Here is a 20,041-nt window from a genome sequence, read left to right on the forward strand (position 1 = left end):
TTTAGCATGTCTTAGTATCCTTTGAAGTGTTTTTTAATATGTAACATGTTTATACGTTGCTGAAAAAACAGCAAGTTTTATTGTGATATGACATCTGTAATTTCTAATTGAATAATCTGGAGATGTGTTCGACATACTTTAAATACTGAAAGTTCAAGTGCTTATTCAATCCTCCTTGTGATTTCTCTTGGTTCACGTCTCTGTATTTAGAACCTATTTGGTTTAAGTTTTAAGTTTATTATTTTTAAGATTAGTTACATCATATATTTACTGTTTAGTTAACTATCACAATGTGATAGACCACACTTTCTTAGCGCCCTAGCCCACACGCTATACATTCAAATTTTTAACTAACTTTGTCACGTTTGTGACTAAAAAAATAAACCATACATCGCTAACTTTAGACGGGCAAATTTGAACGCGAACATAAACTTTGTTGCATGCGACAACACAAGTTCACAACACTAACACTGTTCTAGCTAATGGCCCCGTCCAATTGACCAATGTTAACCGTACTCAGCAACCAGCGAACCAAAGCATGCTTCTGCAAGAGGCACAAGTTTCTGGTGCAATTCAACCATGTGACGTAACAATGACTGTTGCCGCGAAGCAACACACGAATAAATGCAAGCACAAAAGGTTTGAAAGTGTGGTTTATAAATCACAATACGAGTGGGTGACAAAATTAAAGTGGTGTAAACATTCTTGACCCACAATTTTATTTTATGCACCGCTGTAGCATAGTACCAGTATTTGAGTTTTAAAGGACACATCCCTCGTGTCAAAAAAGGGAATTGAACCCTTCTTTTGCAGAAGTCCAGACACCAAAAAGAATGGGCAACTCCAGGCTCGGGCTCCTCATGCCAAAGAATGAGCGTCGCAAGAAACGTCGATGAAATGCAACTATGTTTGTTGTGCAATTGCTTCTGCGAGAAAAGAACAACGGAAGAAGGCGAGTCTACAAGGGAAAGAGAAGCTACTTCGGCTGCAAAACATTTCATGCAAGTTCCTACAAGGGCGAGGAGAAGCTGAACTGGATCCCCGTCTTTCCACAGTCATGCTCAGCTTGCTTTAGAATGTAACAGTAGTTCACCTGGATAAAGATGGTACATGATGATGTTAGTCTTGAAGCAGCCAAGCAGATATCTGTACTAATATGGAAATCAGATGTTCAAAAAACAAAAGAAACATACCTCCACACGAAAAAGTTTAGTAGGCAAAATAATGCCAACACCTGCAGAGCTCCTAAATGTGTGCCGGAATTCAGAAACTGAGAACTTCTTATACTCACCCTCCGACAATTTCACAACATTCCCAGCAGTGAGAAATGCGTGACCATGTATGCCGGCATCTCTAAATAACTTGAGAGGCAAGTCAAAAGAAAGGTCAGCAAAGGCAGAAACGGCAAGATCACCTCCTAGGTAATCCCTTCCTGGAGGGGCAGCAGAGCCACCATCAGATTCACCAGGGATAAGCCTCCGTGGTTCTGTTGGGCCAACTCCTCTTGTTCTGAAACCCAGCAAGGATGACAGTCCGCTCAAGCTGCAAACTGGAGAAGAATGACCTCCAAGGTAAAATCTATCAGGCACAGGTGAAGATAAATTCATGAATCCCCTTCCTAGTGGTAAAACAATGCCCGCTCCTGCGCCAACATTGAGAGCAGAATTATAGAATCCCAAAGGCACAGCGCTACGAACATCAAACTCCTGAAGCAAAGCCAACAATAACATATTTGTAAGAAAGTGATGGTGAGAACTGAGATGATTAGATGATACACATACAGCCAATGCAATTTCTTCGCACATGGACTGTGAGGGCCAAGCAAAAAGAAGAAATTATGAAAAAGTACAGGGGAATAACCTGCCGAAAAAATTTCAATCCTCTGCTATCACATAGACCACCAACTTGAGAAGTTGATATAAATGCATATCCTTTTGTTGGCCTGAGATGTGAATCCCTTTCATCAATCTTGTATGTATATTTCAATGCAGAAAGAAGATTATGCCCTAACTGCCTCCTTATGGCCTTTGATGAGGCACGTGATGGATCAGTTAAGGTACGCCATGTAAGGTTATAAGACAAGTCATGGTTCAAGGTTGAAAGCAAACCAAATGAAAGACCAAATAGGCGCTCCTTGTATGATGAGAACTTTAACCAATCTTGTGACGACAAAGATGCCCGGGCCATCAACGGTGTTGGTATTGATTTAAACCTTGGTAAGGAGACTCCAACTCCAACCTCTGTTGTTTGGTCCCAACCATAAGCACCAGAAGCATCCCAGATGTCACCGTAGCCAAACAGGTTCTTCAACTTAAGTGACCCTTCCAGGGACCAAGATCTTGACTGCAAAAGTAGAGAATATACAGTTATGCATCAAATGTGAAAAATATCTCAATTAAGTAGCAGGATTTATTGGAATGCACTATGCCGTTATCAAATGCTGTAATCAAATTTTCCTGCTCTGATATTTTTCTTTCTTTTTAGGCCACATCTTCTGCTCTTATAATGTTGACAATATAAGCTCAGTAAGCATTTTCATCCTTTTTGTATCCGGTACATGATAAAAGTTAACTGCCTAAAAAAAGTTACTTCTTGAAAAAAAATAATTATTATATTTCAAAATCAAGGATGCAATGAGATTGCTTATTCCTCACAAAACAATTCATCCCAGTCAATTTTCTAATTTCATTGAAGCCGAATGGAACCTATGCTCAAGCTTAGCAATTATATCTTTAGTATGGCTTATGAGAAAAGGTGAAATGTATAAAGAATATTAAGGATGTGCCAAAAGGCAAACAAACGAAACACAACTATATGCAAATACAGTTAGTAAATCAATATCCAATTGCAACACTTCTATGCTGAATTCCAACAAGTGAACTCACAGCTTGACTCAACAGAAAAATTGCCCTCTCGATCAGACAAAAATTGCCTTATTGGTGCTAACATGTTTTTTTTAGAGAGAGTATTTGGGCTAACATGTTGGGATGGCTTAGACCTCCAACTCTAAGAACTCAGTATTTACAGCTTAAGTTCCCAACAAACAGCTAACATATCTTTATATTTCCATCAACTGATGAAGATTTATAATAACTTAAGCTCAACTATTAACAGACAAGTGCTGCTTGTAGTAGAATAATTTGGTGACTACCATAGTGTAACCAGTTTGGAGAAACGAAAATGGATGGCCAAATCAGAATCCAATAACTCTACTTTTGTGTACAAATTTAGTTTTTTCATGGGTCCAAATATAGTGATATGAAAGTAAAATTTCCAGTGAACTTGGTATTGAAATAGAGAAACTAGAGGAGCATCCTCCTCTAATATCCTCCTCTAGAGGATTAATCGACTTGCATTATCAAGCTCAAGATTGGTCATTACGAGTATAACCATGAAGACATAATATTTGCATGCTTTTTTTTTTGTCTTCCATCAGCTTATCATTTCACTGGTCGGACTTGTATGCAATTTAGATCCATTGAGTATTTAAATTTAAAGCAACAGCAAAGGAATTAAAAGAAAAGGCACATGCATACAATTAAGAATTGTACATTGATTGCCACGATAAATGTAAATGACAACATCATAAATTAGTTTGGAAGATCCAGTATCCAACTAAGTCAAGCAGGCTACTATGATTAGTTACTGAGAGAAATTTAGCAGCTTCCCTCTCGAAGTGCCTTTTAAAATCTACTTGGTAGCTTTTTTTTGACATACTTCCACAGTAATTGGGTAGGCTTCAATCCTCGCTAATGCTATACGCCGAACTAGTAGGAACCCAAAACAAAAACATATAATTGACGATAAGAAACATTTGGGAAGTCCAAAGGTGAAGTAATCACTACTAAGCATGCGCCATATACTCGTATTCACAAGCCGTGCTACTAGACTTAGCTTGCTAATTAGATAACAGGACAGATGCTGAATCCCAACAACTTCCCTAAGAATAGACAATTAGGAATCTAGATCCCAATCGAGGCCTCAAAATATCAACAACCATTGTTCAAAGTCTCAAGCACCTCGCAATTTGACCACCCAATGCAATGCTATACAATCGAGCCAAAAGAAGAGCTCACCTCGGGCTTGGAATAGACCCCAGCGGTCCCCGTGACGGGGTTGGCGGCCTCGACGACCTCGATGACGACGTTGGTGGTGCCGGGCAGCTCGGGCGGGCCCGCGTCGAGCGTGATCTTGACGGCGTCGAACACGTCGAGCCGGTGCAGCCGCGCGCTGGCGACGCTGGCCGCGCGGAGCAGGTCCTGCACGGTGGGCGCGGCGCGGAGGAGGTCGGCGACCTCCGCCTCGATGAGGTCGTCCCGCGTCTTGGAGTTGCCCTTGATGACCACGTCGTGGACGCGGATGCCCACCGGATCGGAAGACAGCCGCTGGAACACGGACTTCACTCGCTCCCGCTCCGCCGCCGCGGCAGCTGGCCCGTCCGGCTCTTCCTCCTCGTCCTCGTCCTCGTCCTCCCCATACTCGTCGTACTCCTCCTCGGCGAACTCGGGACTCTCATCGGTGGCGGGCTCGTGGGGTTCAGCGTCCTTAGGGTTTTGGTCGGCGGCGGCTGCCATGGTTGGGGTTTGGGGGAAGAGCTGAAGAGGGAGGAGGGCGGCCGCTTCGTGCTTTGCAAGCCGAATGAGCTGCCGTTGAAGGACGGGCCTTGGCTTTAATGGGCTGCGTTTGCGCGTGGTGGGCTGTGATGAGAGATCACAGCCCGCTTACAGTTCAGAAAAAGAGCATCTCAATGGCGCAGGGGTTGGAACAAGTTTCTATTTTTTATAAAAAAAAGTTCAGAAAAAGAACCAACAATAAAATTCACCATTTCACCTATATTAGCACGGTATGAATTCAACGTTCATCTAGTCCAGCAGACGGTAGAGCTTACTGGCTTGTACAAGCATGACCAACTATTGAAGAACTTACACATCGCGTTTGAAGCACGAGCCAGGGTTAGGTACAACACAAAAGGTTTGTCACCTCATCAGGTGATTGAGATTTTGTTTACCTCTCAATCACTTTTTCAATCGTTGGATGTGAATCCAACTATCCAGATCACCCCCTTATTAACCTTAACCACTGCCCTCTCCCTCCCCCCTCCATCTCTTGTTCCCTTAAAATGTTTTGCTGAATAAGAAAAATGTTCAGCTTCAAGAAAAAATGTTCTGGTTTCAAAAAAAAAATATATATATTTGTTCCATAAAATATGCATGAGAGATTTATGAAATCTCAGTCGCCTAAGCACTAGCAAATTTGTGTTAGGAAACCTAGAGTTTTACAACCGAATATGAACTCATCTAGATCTCTTAAAATATTCAATTTTATCTCTTAGCGGGTTTTTGGCATTATATATACAGGGTAGAAGCACTTATTGCAAACAAAGATGAATAAAGAATAAACATCTTTTCCCTTCATTGTGTCTCCTTTACAATTGTCTCTTGAGAGATCACTGGACTACACCCGGTAACAATGGTTCTTTAACACGTAATTAGCACGAAGCTCTGCCAGAGACTAAGCTAGCGGAACAGATTTGCACTGTATCGATTTCGTCGTCAAGCGGACAGGTCATGACCTAGCCTATATGTCCTATGCGACATGAATTTACTACGATATGAACATGCTACGGTATGTGTATGATGAACAAACAGATTGTTTTGAAGAATAGATCTGTTTGCTAGATCGCAACTTGTATGTAATTCATGCCCACGAAAAAGGGATCAAGCCTCTGCGTCGGCCCTGCCGAGCCGATTCTGCAGTTCGACCGCCACCCATATGTGAATGTCCTAAGGTAGAGGAATAGAACCAGCCGGAGGCCTTGCCGCCGTTGCCCATGACACTGAACGAAGATCGGCCTGCAGCCCTGCAGCTGTGTGCCCCTTCCCACTACATCGAGCCCCTAAGGCTGTCGCCTTGCTGCCTTCTTTCCATCGGGCAAGGAGCCCTGCAGGCCGGCAGCCAAGTGCATGGCATCTTCCAAGAAGGAGGGTCTTGCAAAGCTCCATGGGTTGTTGCCTTACCGGTCATCGATGTTGTCCAATGGAAGACAACAACTCCGGAAAAGGTGCGATCTAGCTGATGTGGATAGATCAGTACGATGCTGACAACCTGCTACCTACCCTTCGCCCTTGTTGGCCATGCGCTCCTCCCGAAGAATGGCCTGAAGACCTTGCACGTCGTGCCCCCTTGCTGCCATCTACCGTGAAGGATGGCCAGAGGCCCTACAGACCGGCACCCCTGCGCACCCACCGAGGCAGAAGAGGGAAATCAGCCAGGCTTTGTTGTTCCCACCTGGACTATTGTCATATGGTGCGCTGCACACTCCTGTTGACCAGAGGCCCTTCAGCCTCTGCTGGCCGGCCGCCTTGGTGCCCGCCAGGCTTGCTTCTACTGCCGCACTGAGGAGAAGATCGGCCAGAGCCTTGCCTATCGCGCCCCTGCAATGCCGCTGTATCGGCCTCCCGCCTCCACGTTGGCCCCGCACGCGCCGCTGTCCGGCTAGCATGCCATCTCGCCGGCGCTCGCCGTACCGAGTGTGGTAGCCCGCCGCACCAGTACGTGCACGAATGACAGTTGTGGCTAGGGTTAAACCCTGATGCGCTGTCGGATTGGGCCACATGGCTGTATGGGCCAAGGGGAGTTAGGCCAAGCCGACCTAATAAGAAATCGACTAGAATAAGAAAATAAAAGGAAAGGGAGAAGCTACATGGGCCAGCTAGAAAGAATATGAAAGGAACGAAATGCAAAAGAAAAAGAGCATACAGAAATTTCACAAATTAGACCTTGTGGTTTATAGAAATTACGCAAATCCTGAAGTTTTACATATAAACCCTCAGACTTTGTAGAAAATCCTAAAAGTACCTTTTCCTACAGAAAAGTACCTCTAGAATTTGAATTTTGTATCTATTTTGCAATTATGCAGTATTTATTTCTATGTTATTTTTACTGTTTAAATTGCCTATTACGCATTTAAATTCAATAAAATTTGAATAATAGCATAGAAAATATTGAAAAATTTACAGTAATCCTATTTAGCAACACGATGCAACTTTACTAGCAGTAATATTTGCGTCATTTAAAATATGAAGATGGCTGACATCATGAACATGGAGTTCGCTGAGCTGAGTTCAAATGGCTGCAACTATCTCACTTGGACGTCAGATGTTCGGATTGTACTTGAAGCAGAAAAGCTCTACGCTGCCATTGGTCTAGTAACAAGTAGTGCAATGATTCCTACAGAGTGTAGGAATGATCAGGTATTTCATTTTATCCGCCATCATCTCTCCCCCACTTTGAAGGATGAGTACATAACAATGATTAGTGCTAAGGCACTATGGGAAGCAATGCATGAGCATTTTGAGCGCCTTAAGTACACCATCAAGCCTTTTGCAGAGTAAGGATGGGTCCGACTCTATTTTCTATGACTACAAGAATATTAGAGAGTACAACTCCGTGCTGCACCGTATTTGCACAATTCTATATCTCTATGGGAAAGAGATCACAGAAGACGAGAAAATTGAGAAGACTCTCTCCATTTTCCACCCGAATGCGGTAGAATCCGCACGTAATCACCGTCAATCAAAATACAAGAAGTATTCTGAACTAATTGACGTGTTCCATCTTCACATAGTTTATGACAAAGTCGTAAAGAAGAATTTCTTATCCCAGTCGCAAGGGAAAAACAGTGGTCTAGAAATCAATCACAACTCTTTGAAAGCACGCAAGAACCACAATAAGAAGCGTAGGAAGAGAGGAAAGGAAGTAGTGGCAGACAAAGTCAAGCCTGGTGATGATAATAGCAAGACAAAGAAAGAAGTCAAGTCATATGGTGAGCAGAACCAGACATGCTATAAGTGCGATGTTTGGGGCCATTGGTCCTGAATCTGCAAAGCACCAAAGTATGTTTTGGAAGTATACCGAAAAGATAAAAAGAAAGCCATTAAAGATGTAGTGGCCGGATATTTCGCAGACTCTATCTATAATTAGAGTAATTAGTCATTTACTTAGTTGCTGAATTTAGGATGATTGAATGAATAAATGTAAGCTCTAGAAGAGCAATCCTAGCTGCAAACAATATTTTTCGATAGTTAATGAAGCATTTAGTCTTGTTGCTACTTACTCGCATGTAAATAATTGAATGCTTTATTTATAGAATACGTGTGGTGTCCGCATGGAGAAAGTGTGTGTGGATAGTGAAACCACAAACACCAGCTTACTAGAAATAGCTTTGGAAAAGTGATGACTGTCGCTGGTAGTGATAAATGCATAGTAGGTTTTAGAAGAGCCACAATCATACTACCTATGGGAACTATTTTGCACATCAAAGAAGCATTATTGTACTCTGAATCTACAAGAAATATTTTAAGTTTTAAAAATATTCACGCTAATGATTTCCATGTAGAAATAGGTGAAGAAGACGATAGGGAATACCAACATATCACTAAGCGTGATAGTGAAGTTAGAATACTAGAAAAACTTCCTTCCATGAGTAACGGCTTGTACTACACTCGCATTAGAGCATCTGAAGTGTTCACTACCTTCAAGACCGTGTTTTGTAATGTAGAATTATTCTCTCTATGACATTATATATTAGGTCACCCTGGTTTTAGAATGATGAGAAATATAATTGCTAACTCATAAGGTCATGACATAAATGTGAAGAATTTCCCGAATCACGAAGATTTTGTATGCCCTGCATGTGTTACCGAGAAATTAATAATAAGACCGTCTACCTTGAAGGTACAAGATGAAATCTCTACATTCCTAGACCAAATCCAGGGGATATTTATGGTCCCATTCAACTGTTTTCTGATCTATTTTGGTACTTTATGGTATTAATAAACACATCCTCAAAGTGGTCGCATGTATGTCTATTATCTTCCTGCAACTATGCCTTTGCAAAGTTGATCTCACATATCATATAAAGCAGAAATAATTTTTGGATCATCGCGTGAAATCCATTAGAATGGACAACGCTGGAGAATTTACTTCTAAAGCGTTCAATGATTATTGCACTGGTATGGGAATTAAAGTTGAATATTTTATACCGTGTGTCCACACTAAGAATGGACTAGCCGAAGTGCTATAAAAGAATAAAATTTATTGCTAGATCTTTGTTGCAGCCTTGTAACTTGCTTGCTACATATTGGGAACATACAGTCTTGCATGCGAGAGCTCTCATTTATTATAAATCATCATCCTATAACATCCATTCAACTATGCAACTAGTGCAAGGGGTAATTCTAAAAATTTCCCATTTACGCAAACCTGTATGTATGGTTTATGTGCCAATATCGTCGGCACAGCGAAATGCTATGGGACCTTGCATACGACCCTCTTCGCTGATTGCATATTTGTTGAAAATATTTTTTTCGTAATTAAGGGGAGGAAATATACCCTTGGATGAAGAATATCAGAAAATTATTTGGCAGACCGAAGGAATTGCGACACATGATCCTCGCACTAGTGAAGCAGATGATGAAGTATAGAAATGTATCATTTTGCATAAATTAGCAAATGATCTGCCTAATCATTTTTATGATTTGAAGATTATGACTAAGTCGCATGTGCCTGCATGCAATGCACCAGAGAGGGTGGAAGTAACAAAGGAAGGTACCCCTCATCTTGTCTTAGGAGCTCCGAAAAATAAATAAAGGACAAGAAATTTGGTTCCTCAAGTCACAAATAGCCAGAGATGTTTGGCAAAAATAGAAAATGAGAGCTTACCATAGCCGATCACAGAAATGCCAAAAAAAGAAGAAGGAGAGCCAGTTGATACCTGGTGATGGTATGAAACCTCATGAAGTAGGCATACTAGATTTGTATCTTCCCACGCAGAAAGGAACCATCAAAAATGCGCGTACTAAAATAGAAATTGACGCTAGTAAACTAAAGAGTCTTGCTTCAACAGTAAGAAATAATGAAGAAGCACCTGAAAGTGCATATGAAAGAAATTATGAAGAGCAAGATGTAGAAGCACATAAAAGTACAACCCATGACGAAATAGCAATGAACTATGTGAATTCAGGGGAATCCTGGAATAGAGCAACCATAATAGTCGACACATACTTCGCAAATAAAATTGCCAGAATCATAAATCATGACCTTGAGCCTGCATCGCTCGCTGAATGTAGAATAAGGTCATATTAGGAAGGCTGGCAGAAGGCAATAACAATTGAATCGTTATCTGTCAGTGACACAGGAACTAGGGGTCCACGAGTCCCGAGGCCAGATCAGCAGGATGCCACATGGTGCCCTCCCGCGGGGATTATCTCCGCGAGGTACGAGAAGACTAAGTCCCGGGAGAGGGTGCTCAGGGCTACGAACAGTGGTCCCCGAGTACCCGAGTTCCCCGATGACCCGAGAAGACCAAGTGCCGGGAAGAGAGTGCTCGGGGCTGCGAGTAATGGCCTCTGAGCACTCAAGTCCCCCGACGACATGAAAAGCCAAGTACCGGGAAGAGGGTGCTCCGGGCTGCGAACAGTGGCCCCTGAGCACCCGAGTCCCCCGAGGACCCAAGGGAAGTCAGTTTCGGGAGAGAGTGCTCGGGGTGACGAACAGTGGCCCCCCCGAGCACTCGATTCCCCGATGACCCAAACAGCTAGTTCCGGGAGAGAGTGCTCGGGGCCGTGAACAGTGGCCCCTGAGCACTCGGTTCCTCGAGGACCAAGAAGGGACATATCCGGGAAAGAGTGCTCGGGGCGGCGAACAGTGTCCCCCGAGCACTCGGTTCCCCGAGGGCCTGAGGAAGTCCTTCGCTGATGGCCCCCACAGAGGTCCAGCGGTGAGGTGTCAACTGGTGAGAGGCCCGATGCTGCGTTTAAGAGGGCGCGTGGCCTCTCACCTCCACTGGTCCCCCACGCTTGCTGTCAGTCCCTGCCACGGCCTGGCAGGGAGGATATTTAATGCATGAGTCCCATCGCGGGACATCCGGCGTGCCTCGGGATAACATCGCAAAGCCCAAGGTGCTCCGCCTGCCGCCCTGCTGTGTCAGGCCTGCTCTGACCGGGCGAGCATGCCGGGCTACTCGATGGCTGCTCGGTGGGCTCTCCCCGTGGAGCCCGTTGAAGAACGGCATGATGACATACAAGACCAGACGGGGCGCGTTTTCAACCCTCCCCGTCACCTCGGGCAGCAGCCCATGATGGTTGCTTTCCATTTATGGCGCCTTGGAACTCGCATCATCCTTTTCTGGGCACGCTACCGCCCCGGCGCGTATTTAAGGCGGGGCGGGCTCCCCGGAGAAAAAAGAACCAAGTTAGGACCAGAGGCCGGACTGAGTGAAGAACAGCTCAGACAAGTTGGAAAACAACAAGCACAGAAGCTTAGATCACCGAAGAATAAGGAGCACGAAGCTCTAGACTAGACAAATATTCTTGTAACCCAGCAAACACTCAGAGAAATATTCTCAGAGCATTTATAGCATACACACAGGAGTAGGGTGTTACGCTTGCCGCGAGGTCCACGTCTGGGCAGCGCCGGGCGCTGTTGCGGCGCAAGCTTGCCTTCAGCGATGCCAGTCCTGGGAGCACGCTGCTTGCGGCGCAAGCGCTCCTTAGGCACCCGCCTGTCCAGGCGGCAGGGGAAACCCCGGAAGGCCGCTGGCTTCAGGAGGTGACCGCTCTGGTGGGCACGGCTCACCGATAGGTGCTGGCCGAGAGCTCCCATGCCACCTCCCACCGCCGCGCAACCAAAGCCGGTCTATCCTCAGGTGGCGGCCGAACTGGCAGGGGGGCCTCCAGACGGAGTGCCACCCCCCTGGCCACAACTGGAGCTCAGGACCTTCGCTTACATCTTAATGAGCGGAGGGCCGTCGAAGATACGCGCGTCACCCTTGAGCGCCAACAGGAGTCCCGGTACGAGACCGAGGCAGAGGACCAAGCTTCCTCTATGCCAGCCCATGACTGTCGGGGTTCCCAGGCTCGCCGGCGTTCACCGCTCAAGGGTGCTGCCCGCACAGCAGGGTACGGCACAGGCTGTCGCGCCTTCACCAGCGAGCTCCGCCGGGTCAACTGACCCACGAAGTTCCGGCCAGAACTGCCGGAGAAGTACGACGGGTCCATCAACCCCGTCGAGTTCCTCCAGATCTACACCACCGCCGTCCAAGTGGTGGGTGGTAGAAAAGGTGATGGCCAATTATTTCCATGTAGCCTTCAGGGGCTCTGCCCGTTCTTGACTTATGAACTTGCCCCCAGGATCCATCGGCTCCTGGGATGACCTCTGCCACCAGTTTGTGGCTAACTTTTAGGGCACATTCACGCGCCCCGACCTGGAGTGCGACCTCCACATCGTAAAACAGCAAGAGGGGGAAACCCTGTGGCGCTTCATACAGCGTTTCAGCCAGGTCCGCAACACCATCCCGCGGATAACCCCCGATGCCATTATCGTCGCGTTTCGGCAGGGCGTCCGCGATGAGCGGATGCTCGAAAAGCTGGGCACGCACGAAGTCGAGACCACAACGGAGCTCTTCGCGTTGGCCGACAAGTGCGCAAAGGCGACGGAGGCTCGGGCGTGGCATGTTCCGTGCCCTAAGCAACCCGCTGCCGATCAACCAGGTCCTTCCTGCTCTGACGGGCGGGAAAAGAAAAAGAGAAGAAGGCGCGAGGCTGTCCCTGTCGTACCGGCTCAGGGCCCTGCCCGTAGGCCAGCGGAGGAGCCTGACCGCCGGCCGGCGCGCCGGGCGGCCACCGACAGAAGGCCTGCGCCCACAAGGGCTCCAGCCCCCGCAAGGGCTCCGACTCCCACGAATGCTCCTGCTCCTGCAAGGGCCCCCGCCCCTGCGAGGCCCGAGCCGGGAAAGTGGTGCCAGATCCACCAGACTGAGTGGCATGACCTCACGGAGTGCCGCTCGGTCAAGGGTCTCATCGAGCGGTGCCAGAAGGACCGCGGAGAGCGCCAAAGGGACGACGGCGACAGAGCCGCCCTCGAAAACCAAGAGCTCGGGTTTCAGGAGCCTGAGCACACCATCTCCTTCATCAACGGAGGCGCGTACACGCCCTCCTCCCGCCGCTGTGTCAAGACCATGCGGCCCGAGGTGTGTTCGGTGACCCCGAGCACTGAGGCCGCAAGGCCCCTGAAGTGGTCGGACTCCCCGATCATGTTCAGCTTGGCGGACCACCCCTCGAGTACTGCAGGCGTGGGGCGACTACCCCTGGTAGTGTCCCCCACCATCTGCAACGTAAGGGTCAGCAGAGTGCTGATCGACGGAGGTGCAGGCCTAAACCTCCTCTCCCGGGAGGCCTTCGAGAAGCTGCAGGTGCCTTCCAGGCGCCTAAAGCCATCGCTCCCCTTCTATGGGGTGACACCCGGGCACACCCTGGCCCTCGGGCAGGTTGAGCTGCCTGTGACATTCGGGAGCTGGGACAATTTCCGGACGAAGAACGTCATCTTCGATGTCGCGAAAGTCCCCCTCCCCTACAACGCCATTCTCGAGCGCCCGGCGCTCGCTCGGTTCATGGTGGTCACACACTATGCATACCTCACGGTTAAGATGCTGGGCTCTGCAGGTCCTATCTCCGTGCCCACCGAGACTGGCAGCGCCGTCTCCTGCGCCGAGCAGCTTTACTCGGCCTTGGTCTCTGCTCGGGCCGAGGTTGAGGGACACCCAGGGGGCCCGGGACCCTCTTCATCCAACCCCCGACTCGCCGCTGACGCCTCCGTTCCTACAAAGGAGGTTGCGGTGGGCGAAGACGCTTCCCGGGTCGTTCGAATCGGCGGCGACCTGGGCGGCAAATAGGAAAGCGAGCTCGTCGCCTTCCTCCGAGCTAACGTCAACATGTTTGCATAGCAGTCGTCCGATATGCCCAGGATCCCTAGGGAGGAGATCAAGCACCATCTTGCTGTGCGCCCGGACGCACGACCGGTGAGACAGAAAGTCCAGCGGCAGGCGCCCGAGCACCAGGAATTCATCCGGGAGCAACTAAGCAAGCTCCTCGACGCCGGCTTCATCCAAGAGGTCCTCCACCCAGAATGGCTGGCAAACTCAGTCATTGTCCCAAAGGCCAACGGCAAGCTCCGCATGTGCGTCGACTACACCGACCTAAACAAGGCTTGTCCGAAAGATCCTTTTCCTTTACCCCGTATAGATCAAATTGTAGATGCCATCGCGGGGTGCGATCTTTTATGTTTTTTAGATGCAAATTCTAGTTATCACCAAATCTGTATGGCCGTAGAGGACGAAGAAAAAACTTCTTTTACCACTCCGGTGGGGACTTATTATTATATGTCAATGCCATTTGGTTTGCACAACGCTGGGTCGTCTTTCCAGCGCGCTATGCGTATTACCCTTGATTCGCAGGTTGGCCGCAACGTCGAGGCATACATCGACGATCTTGTGGTCAAATCCCAAGACAGCGCCACCTTGCTGGAAGATCTGGCTGAGACTTTTCAACAGTCTCCGCACTACCCGCTTGAAGCTCAACCCCGAGAAGTGTCTTCGGGGTGCCCGCGGGCAAGCTTCTCAGTTTCTTGGTCTCTAGCCGAGGGATCGAGGCCAACCCAAAAAAGATACGGGCCATCGAGCAGATGCGACCCCCAGCTCGACTGAAGGAAGTCCAGCGTCTCGCTGGCTGCATGGCATTCCTGGGGCGCTTTATCTCCAAGCTCGGGGAGCGAGGACTCCCCCTCTTCAAACTCCTGAAGAAGATCGGTCACTTTGACTGGACGCCGGAGGCCGAGCAGGCCTTCCACGACTTGAAGAAGTATCTCACCTCACCGCCTGTACTGGTGGCCCCCTCTGAGGGCGAGCCTTTACTGCTCTACGTCTCGGCCACTCCTCAGGTCTTGAGCATGGTACTGGTGGTGGAGCGTGATGAGTGCTCGGGGCAAGGTGCTGGGTCCCAGCTCCCGGCTGCCCCTGAGCAGTCTCCTGTTCTCGCAGCTCCTCCCGACCAGGGAGTCAAGCCCGAGTACCTGGCTCCTCCCGACAAGGGAGTCGAGACCGAGCTCTCGGTTCCCCCCGACCAGGGAGTCGAGCCCGAGCACTCGGCCAGCCCCGACCACGGCTCCAAGCTCGGGGGCTGTGACAAGCCCTCGGGTGAAGCCACAGTCCGGGCCTACCGTGTACAGCGATCGGTGTACTTCATCAGTGAAGTCCTCCGAGACGCCAAGACAAGGTACCCACAAGACCAGAAGCTACTCTATGCCGTGCTCATCGCTTCCCGGAAGCTGCGCCACTACTTTCAGGCGCACAAGGTCTCAGTGGTTACTACGTATCCACTGGGGCCGATCCTCTGGAACCGAGAAGGCACTAGGCGCATCGTCAAGTGGGCGGTGGAGCTAGCGGAGTTCAATTTGCACTTCGTCAGTCGCCAGGCAATCAAAAGCCAGGCTCTGTCTGACTTTGTGGCGGAGTGGACGCCCGTCCCCGAGATCGACCATGAAGAAATTTCCGCCTATCCCGGGCATGATGTGTCCGGGTACTGGGTTATGCACTTCGATGGATCCCTCACGCTGAAAGGCGCGGGGGCTGGAGTGGTTCTCACCTCCCTAATGGGTGAAGTACTCTGGTACGTCGTACAGCTACATTTCTGAGCAACCAACAACATGGCGGAGTATGAGGGCCTCATCGCTGGCCTCCGTGTCATGGTGGGCCTTAGGATTCGTCGCCTGCTGGTCAAGGGAGACTCCCAGCTGGTGGTCAACTAGGTATCCAAGGAATACTAGTGCGCGGATCCTCAGATGGCGGCGTATGTGGTGGAAGTCAGGAGGCTAGAGAGGCACTTCAACGGCCTGGAGCTGCGGTACATATCTCGCCGCGATAATGCTCTGGCCGATGACCTCTCTCGCCTAGCCTCTTCCCGGGCGCACGTCCCTGCTAGAGCCTTTGAAGAAAGGCTCACACGACCTTCCGTCCCGCCTGCCGACCAGGGCGAAGGGGAACCCTCGAGCCTAGTTGAGGGAACCCGGGCGGCGCCCTCAATGGGGAATCCCGTCAGGGTGCCGTCGCTCGGTGAGTGTGCTGCGCTTGCCGGAGGTTCTCAAGATGCCTCGTGGATCGACGAGATCCGAGGGTACTTGAAAGAAAATATCCTCCCCGGGGATGATGCCTCTGCCGAGAGGATTGCACGGCAGTCCAAACTCTATGCCATAGTAGATGGGGATCTCTACCGACGCGGCACGGACGGTGTCCTCCTGAAAAGCATCACCCGGGCAGAAGGCGGTGAGCTTCTCACTGAGATCCACGAGGGCGAGTGCGGTGGCCATGCATCGTTACGCACGCTGGTCGGGGAGTCCTTCTGGCAAGGTTTCTACTGGCCTACAGCTCTCCAGGATGCTTCCGAGTTGGTTCGACACTGCAGGGCGCGCCAGTTCCACGCAAAGTAGATTCACCAGCCAGCTTAGGCTCTTCATACTATCCCCATGTCATGGCCCTTCGCGGTCTGGGGGTTGAACATCCTGGGTCCATTCCCCTGAGCAATCGGGGGCTATGAGTACCTCTACGTCGCCATCGACAAGTTCACCAAGTGATCGGAGGTGGTTTCAGTCATCAAGGTTACCAAGAACAGGGCGCTTCAGTTCATCCGCGGTATCACAAGTCGCTTCGGCGTCCCGAACAGAATCATCACCGATAATGGCACTCAGTTCACAAGTGCCCTGTTCGGGGACTACTGCGAGGACCTCGGCATCAAGCTTTGCTTCGCCTCTGTTGCTCATCCTCGGAGCAATGGGCAGGTCGAGCGTGCAAATACCGAGATACTGAAGGGGCTCAAAACGCGGACCTACGACGTGCTTGCAAATCACAGGAAAGGGTGGATCGATGAGCTACCTGCTGTGCTATGGGCCAACCGGACCACGCCAAGCCACGCCACCGGGGAGACTCCTTTCTTCCTCGTGTACGGCGCTGAGGCGGTCCTCCCCTCCGAGCTCACTCTTGGCTCCCCTCGGGTGCATGCCTACTCTGAAGGCGAACAGGAACAGCGAAGGCGCGATGACGTCGACTACTTAGAGGAGCGCCGGCGACGTGCCGCCGTCTGAGCAGCCAGATACCAGCAAAGCCTGCGGCACTATCACCAGCGTCACATCCGGGCTCGATTACTCGAAGTTGGGGATCTAGTTCTTCGTCGCGTTCAATTGCGCGAAGGAAGGAATAAACTGTCCCCCATGTGGGAAGGCCCCTTTGTCGTGATCGGCGTCCCGCGACAAGGCTCGTTTCGGCTGGCTGCGTAGGATGGGCAGCCGCTCCCAAACGTATAGAACATCGAGCATCTGCGCAAGTTCTATCCCTAGGTGGACATGTTTGTGCTTGGGCCAACCAGGCCAGGGGTTTCCCCCCGCCCAAGTTGGCCGGGGGCTGCCACCAACCATGTAAGTCACCCAATCTTGTACAAAAATTGTCAATATATACTCTTATTTTTCAGTTCTTTTCTCTGGGATCCATATGTTTAGTCTGTTCGATGAGATGCTCGATTGTGCGAGAAAAACACGCTCTCTCATTTTTCCCGTTGATAAAAAGAATCCCGATCAGTATGCGAGCAGGCAGTTGCCACTGACCTAAGTTTGTTGTGGTAGGCTGTGGTGTCTGGTGCCATGGCAGTACCCCGAGCATCACCGAGCCTCTGGGGTTCTCGGTTAATCCTACCACTTGAGCAAAGAGTGGTCGGGACCGCCAAGACTCCAGGGGCGGGCTGTCGGTGCTCGGTCTGGTCAGTCCTTCCTGGGCGCCACCGAACCATAGGACCTTTTGGTTATGCCTCTGTCTGTATACTTTGTCGGTCCGGGTATTCGAGAGGTCTCGGATAAAAAATGAGAGCAATCTATAATGAGTACCGCACTAACAGAGTGCACCAAATAAGGAATCTTTCCCTATTTTTCTCAAGCTTACAGATCAACAATCAAGAATAAAGCAACCCGACCGCAAGGGCCTCACGGCCCAGGGCGCTGCTCAAGCCTAGAGGATCCTCGGGTAGTCCTACCACTCGGGCATGAGTGGTCGGGACTACCTAGCCCCTGGCCCCCTCTCACGCTTTCCAGTGCTTGGGCACTTCGTACGAGGGAACCAAGTTCCTAGGTACCCCGAGCTCGAAGCGTGCACCCCTCCTGGATCGATCGACCGAAAGGCTGACAGCTGTCCGGTGAGTAGCTAAAGTCATACGAATTTACATTCTTACCTACTCAGTAAACTATTGTTCCAGAGTTATCCTCGGGACCCTCGCATTCTAATCTGTTCGGCGAGATGGTGTCCTTGTGCACAAAACCCTGCCCACGTGTTCGCTTTTTCCGGAACGACAGAAACAGATAGCAGTCAGGTGTACCATACGAACGGTGATGTTTGACCGAAGTCCTTCATGGTGGTCGTGGTGTTCGGCCAGCTTGAGTACCCCGGGCACTACCGAGCCTCTGGGGTTCTCGGGTAATCCTACCGCTTGAGCAAAGAGTGGTCGGGACCGCCTAGACCCTGGGGGCGGGTTATCGGTGCTCGGTCTGGTCTGTCCTAGCCCAGACACCACCAAACCATGGGGACTCTTGGTTGCATTTCCGCCCGCACGTGTCTCCGGTCTGCTTGTTTGAGAGATCGCAAAGTGGAAAATTATTCACTGGTCGTGGCGTGCTCCGTGCTGGATCGACCTATCTCCCGAGCAAGGAAGTTTGTGCCTTTGTCTCTTGACTTAGCAGCTGCGGACTCACGAGGGCTCGGGGGCTGAACACTCGGATTGGTCCGACTACTCGTGCGACGAGTGGTCGGGGCGACTTCGCTCTCGGGGAAGGAAGGTCGGGCTAAGTTCTTCTCGGGATGTCAAGTGAAAAGCAAAAAAGACATCATCAAGACAAGCATTGGAGTTGCGATCTAGAAGAAAGGCTTCTATTATATTCAAAAAGAACCATTCGGAGGGGATCACTCCTATATTTACAACAAGTCAAACAACAAAAGCCTAATCTAAATTGGCGGGCTCTGAAGGCGGTGAGGAGGCTTCACTGCTGCTGCTGCTGCTGCTCGGTTCCGGTGGTGGCTCCCGCGTGAAGCACGCCACCACCTCAGCGGTGACGCCGCGGACAGCCTCCCGGGCGGCCGCTTCCTCGGCCTCGACCACCCCCTGCCGAACCGGTTCCAGCGAGATGGTGGGGTCTCAGCTCCGGTAGCAGGCAAGGACGTGCTCGGCCACTGCTTGGGCCAGAGCGCGCCCCTCTCGGGATGCCAACTCCTGCACAGCCCGGGGGAGAGCCTTCAGGTGGCCGATGGTCTCTTGGTCCATCCCCTTCTCGCCCACGTTGACTCGCCCGAGCCCGGCCACCCTCACGGACCTCCGTGCTTGACGAAGGATGTCTTGCATCATCAGCTTCACATTGGCCCGCTCGGAGACGATGGTCTCGAGCTCGTCCCTCACGACCTGCAGCCGCTCCTCAAGGTTGACCTCCTCGGCCGCGCTGGTCGGGACACCGCTGGTCACCGGGGCTTCGGCTTGTCCCCGCTTCACCTGCTCGGCTAAGGTGGCAAGGGCCCGCTCCCGAGCGGCCAGCTCGGCCACCCACTTGGCGTCCTGCTCCTCCCGAGCAGTAAAGGCCGCCGACGCCGAGGCGGCCTCTGCTTCGTGCCTTGAAATCTGCTCCTCCAGGGCGTCCTGAGCCGTCACCGTGATCTCGACGTCAGTCTCGCGGATCGCGACCTCCTCCTCCCAACGGTGGACTTCAGCGTGACAACGCTCGAGCTCGTCGCTCCAGCGGGCTAAGTCTGCCCGGGCGGTCTCCACAGACTGCTCGCACTGGCCTATTGCCTCTTCCCGAGCCCGGACCAGCTGCTCCCGAGCAAGCAGCTCCGCGGCCCACCGCCGCACTGCCTGCTCCAAGCGGCTGGCCTCCTCCTGCGCGGCAACGGCTTCGTCGCGCACCTCCTCCAGTGCCTCCTGCTCCTCGGCCACCACGCGCATTGCCCTCTCGTGGGTTGTGCGAGCCAAGGCGATGCGGGTCTCCAGGAGCCAGCCGACCTCCTCTAGCCGCCCCCTCTCTTCGACGAGGGTGGCGTGGTCCCTATCAAGCTCTGCCCGCTCCGCCACCACGGCCGCCTCCAAACACTGGATAACCTCCCCGGCGCTTCCGAGCACGTCCGGGA

The 20,041-nt window shown here is 50.7% G+C and overlaps 2 protein-coding genes across 2 annotated transcripts; both read right to left on the reverse strand.

The window, feature by feature from the left end:
• Positions 1 to 653: 653 nt before the first annotated feature.
• Positions 654 to 4,634, reverse strand: LOC133885498 (uncharacterized). The gene is made up of 4 exons (XM_062325219.1): positions 4,077 to 4,634; positions 1,861 to 2,343; positions 1,194 to 1,706; positions 654 to 1,093 (listed from the first exon to the last, which is right to left on the reverse strand). Exons 1-4 carry the CDS (start codon positions 4,572 to 4,574, stop codon positions 1,010 to 1,012), a joined length of 1,578 nt encoding a protein of 525 aa, XP_062181203.1. The 5' UTR covers positions 4,575 to 4,634; the 3' UTR covers positions 654 to 1,009.
• Positions 4,635 to 18,866: 14,232 nt separating this feature from the next.
• Positions 18,867 to 19,859, reverse strand: LOC133884113 (uncharacterized). The gene is made up of 2 exons (XM_062323485.1): positions 19,227 to 19,859; positions 18,867 to 19,028 (listed from the first exon to the last, which is right to left on the reverse strand). The coding sequence occupies exons 1-2, from the start codon at positions 19,857 to 19,859 to the stop codon at positions 18,867 to 18,869; spliced, it is 795 nt and encodes a 264-aa protein (XP_062179469.1).
• Between the last annotated feature and the right edge of the window lie 182 nt (positions 19,860 to 20,041).

This window comes from Phragmites australis, chromosome 11 (assembly GCF_958298935.1).
Source record: "Phragmites australis chromosome 11, lpPhrAust1.1, whole genome shotgun sequence".
NCBI lineage: Eukaryota > Viridiplantae > Streptophyta > Magnoliopsida > Poales > Poaceae > Phragmites > Phragmites australis.

Coding starts and splice junctions, on each gene's coding strand:
- LOC133885498 (XM_062325219.1), bottom strand. CDS start 4,574: ATGGCAGCCGCCGCCGACCAAAACCCTAAGGACGCTGAACCCCACGAG. Junction 2,344..4,076: donor GGGTCTATTCCAAGCCCGAG/GTGAGCTCTTCT, acceptor CTACTTTTGCAG/TCAAGATCTTGGTCCCTGGA. Junction 1,707..1,860: donor GATTGAAATTTTTTCGGCAG/GTTATTCCCCTG, acceptor GCTTTGCTTCAG/GAGTTTGATGTTCGTAGCGC.
- LOC133884113 (XM_062323485.1), bottom strand. CDS start 19,859: ATGCGCGTGGTGGCCGAGGAGCAGGAGGCACTGGAGGAGGTGCGCGAC. Junction 19,029..19,226: donor AAGCACGGAGGTCCGTGAGG/GTGGCCGGGCTC, acceptor CCGGTTCGGCAG/GGGGTGGTCGAGGCCGAGGA.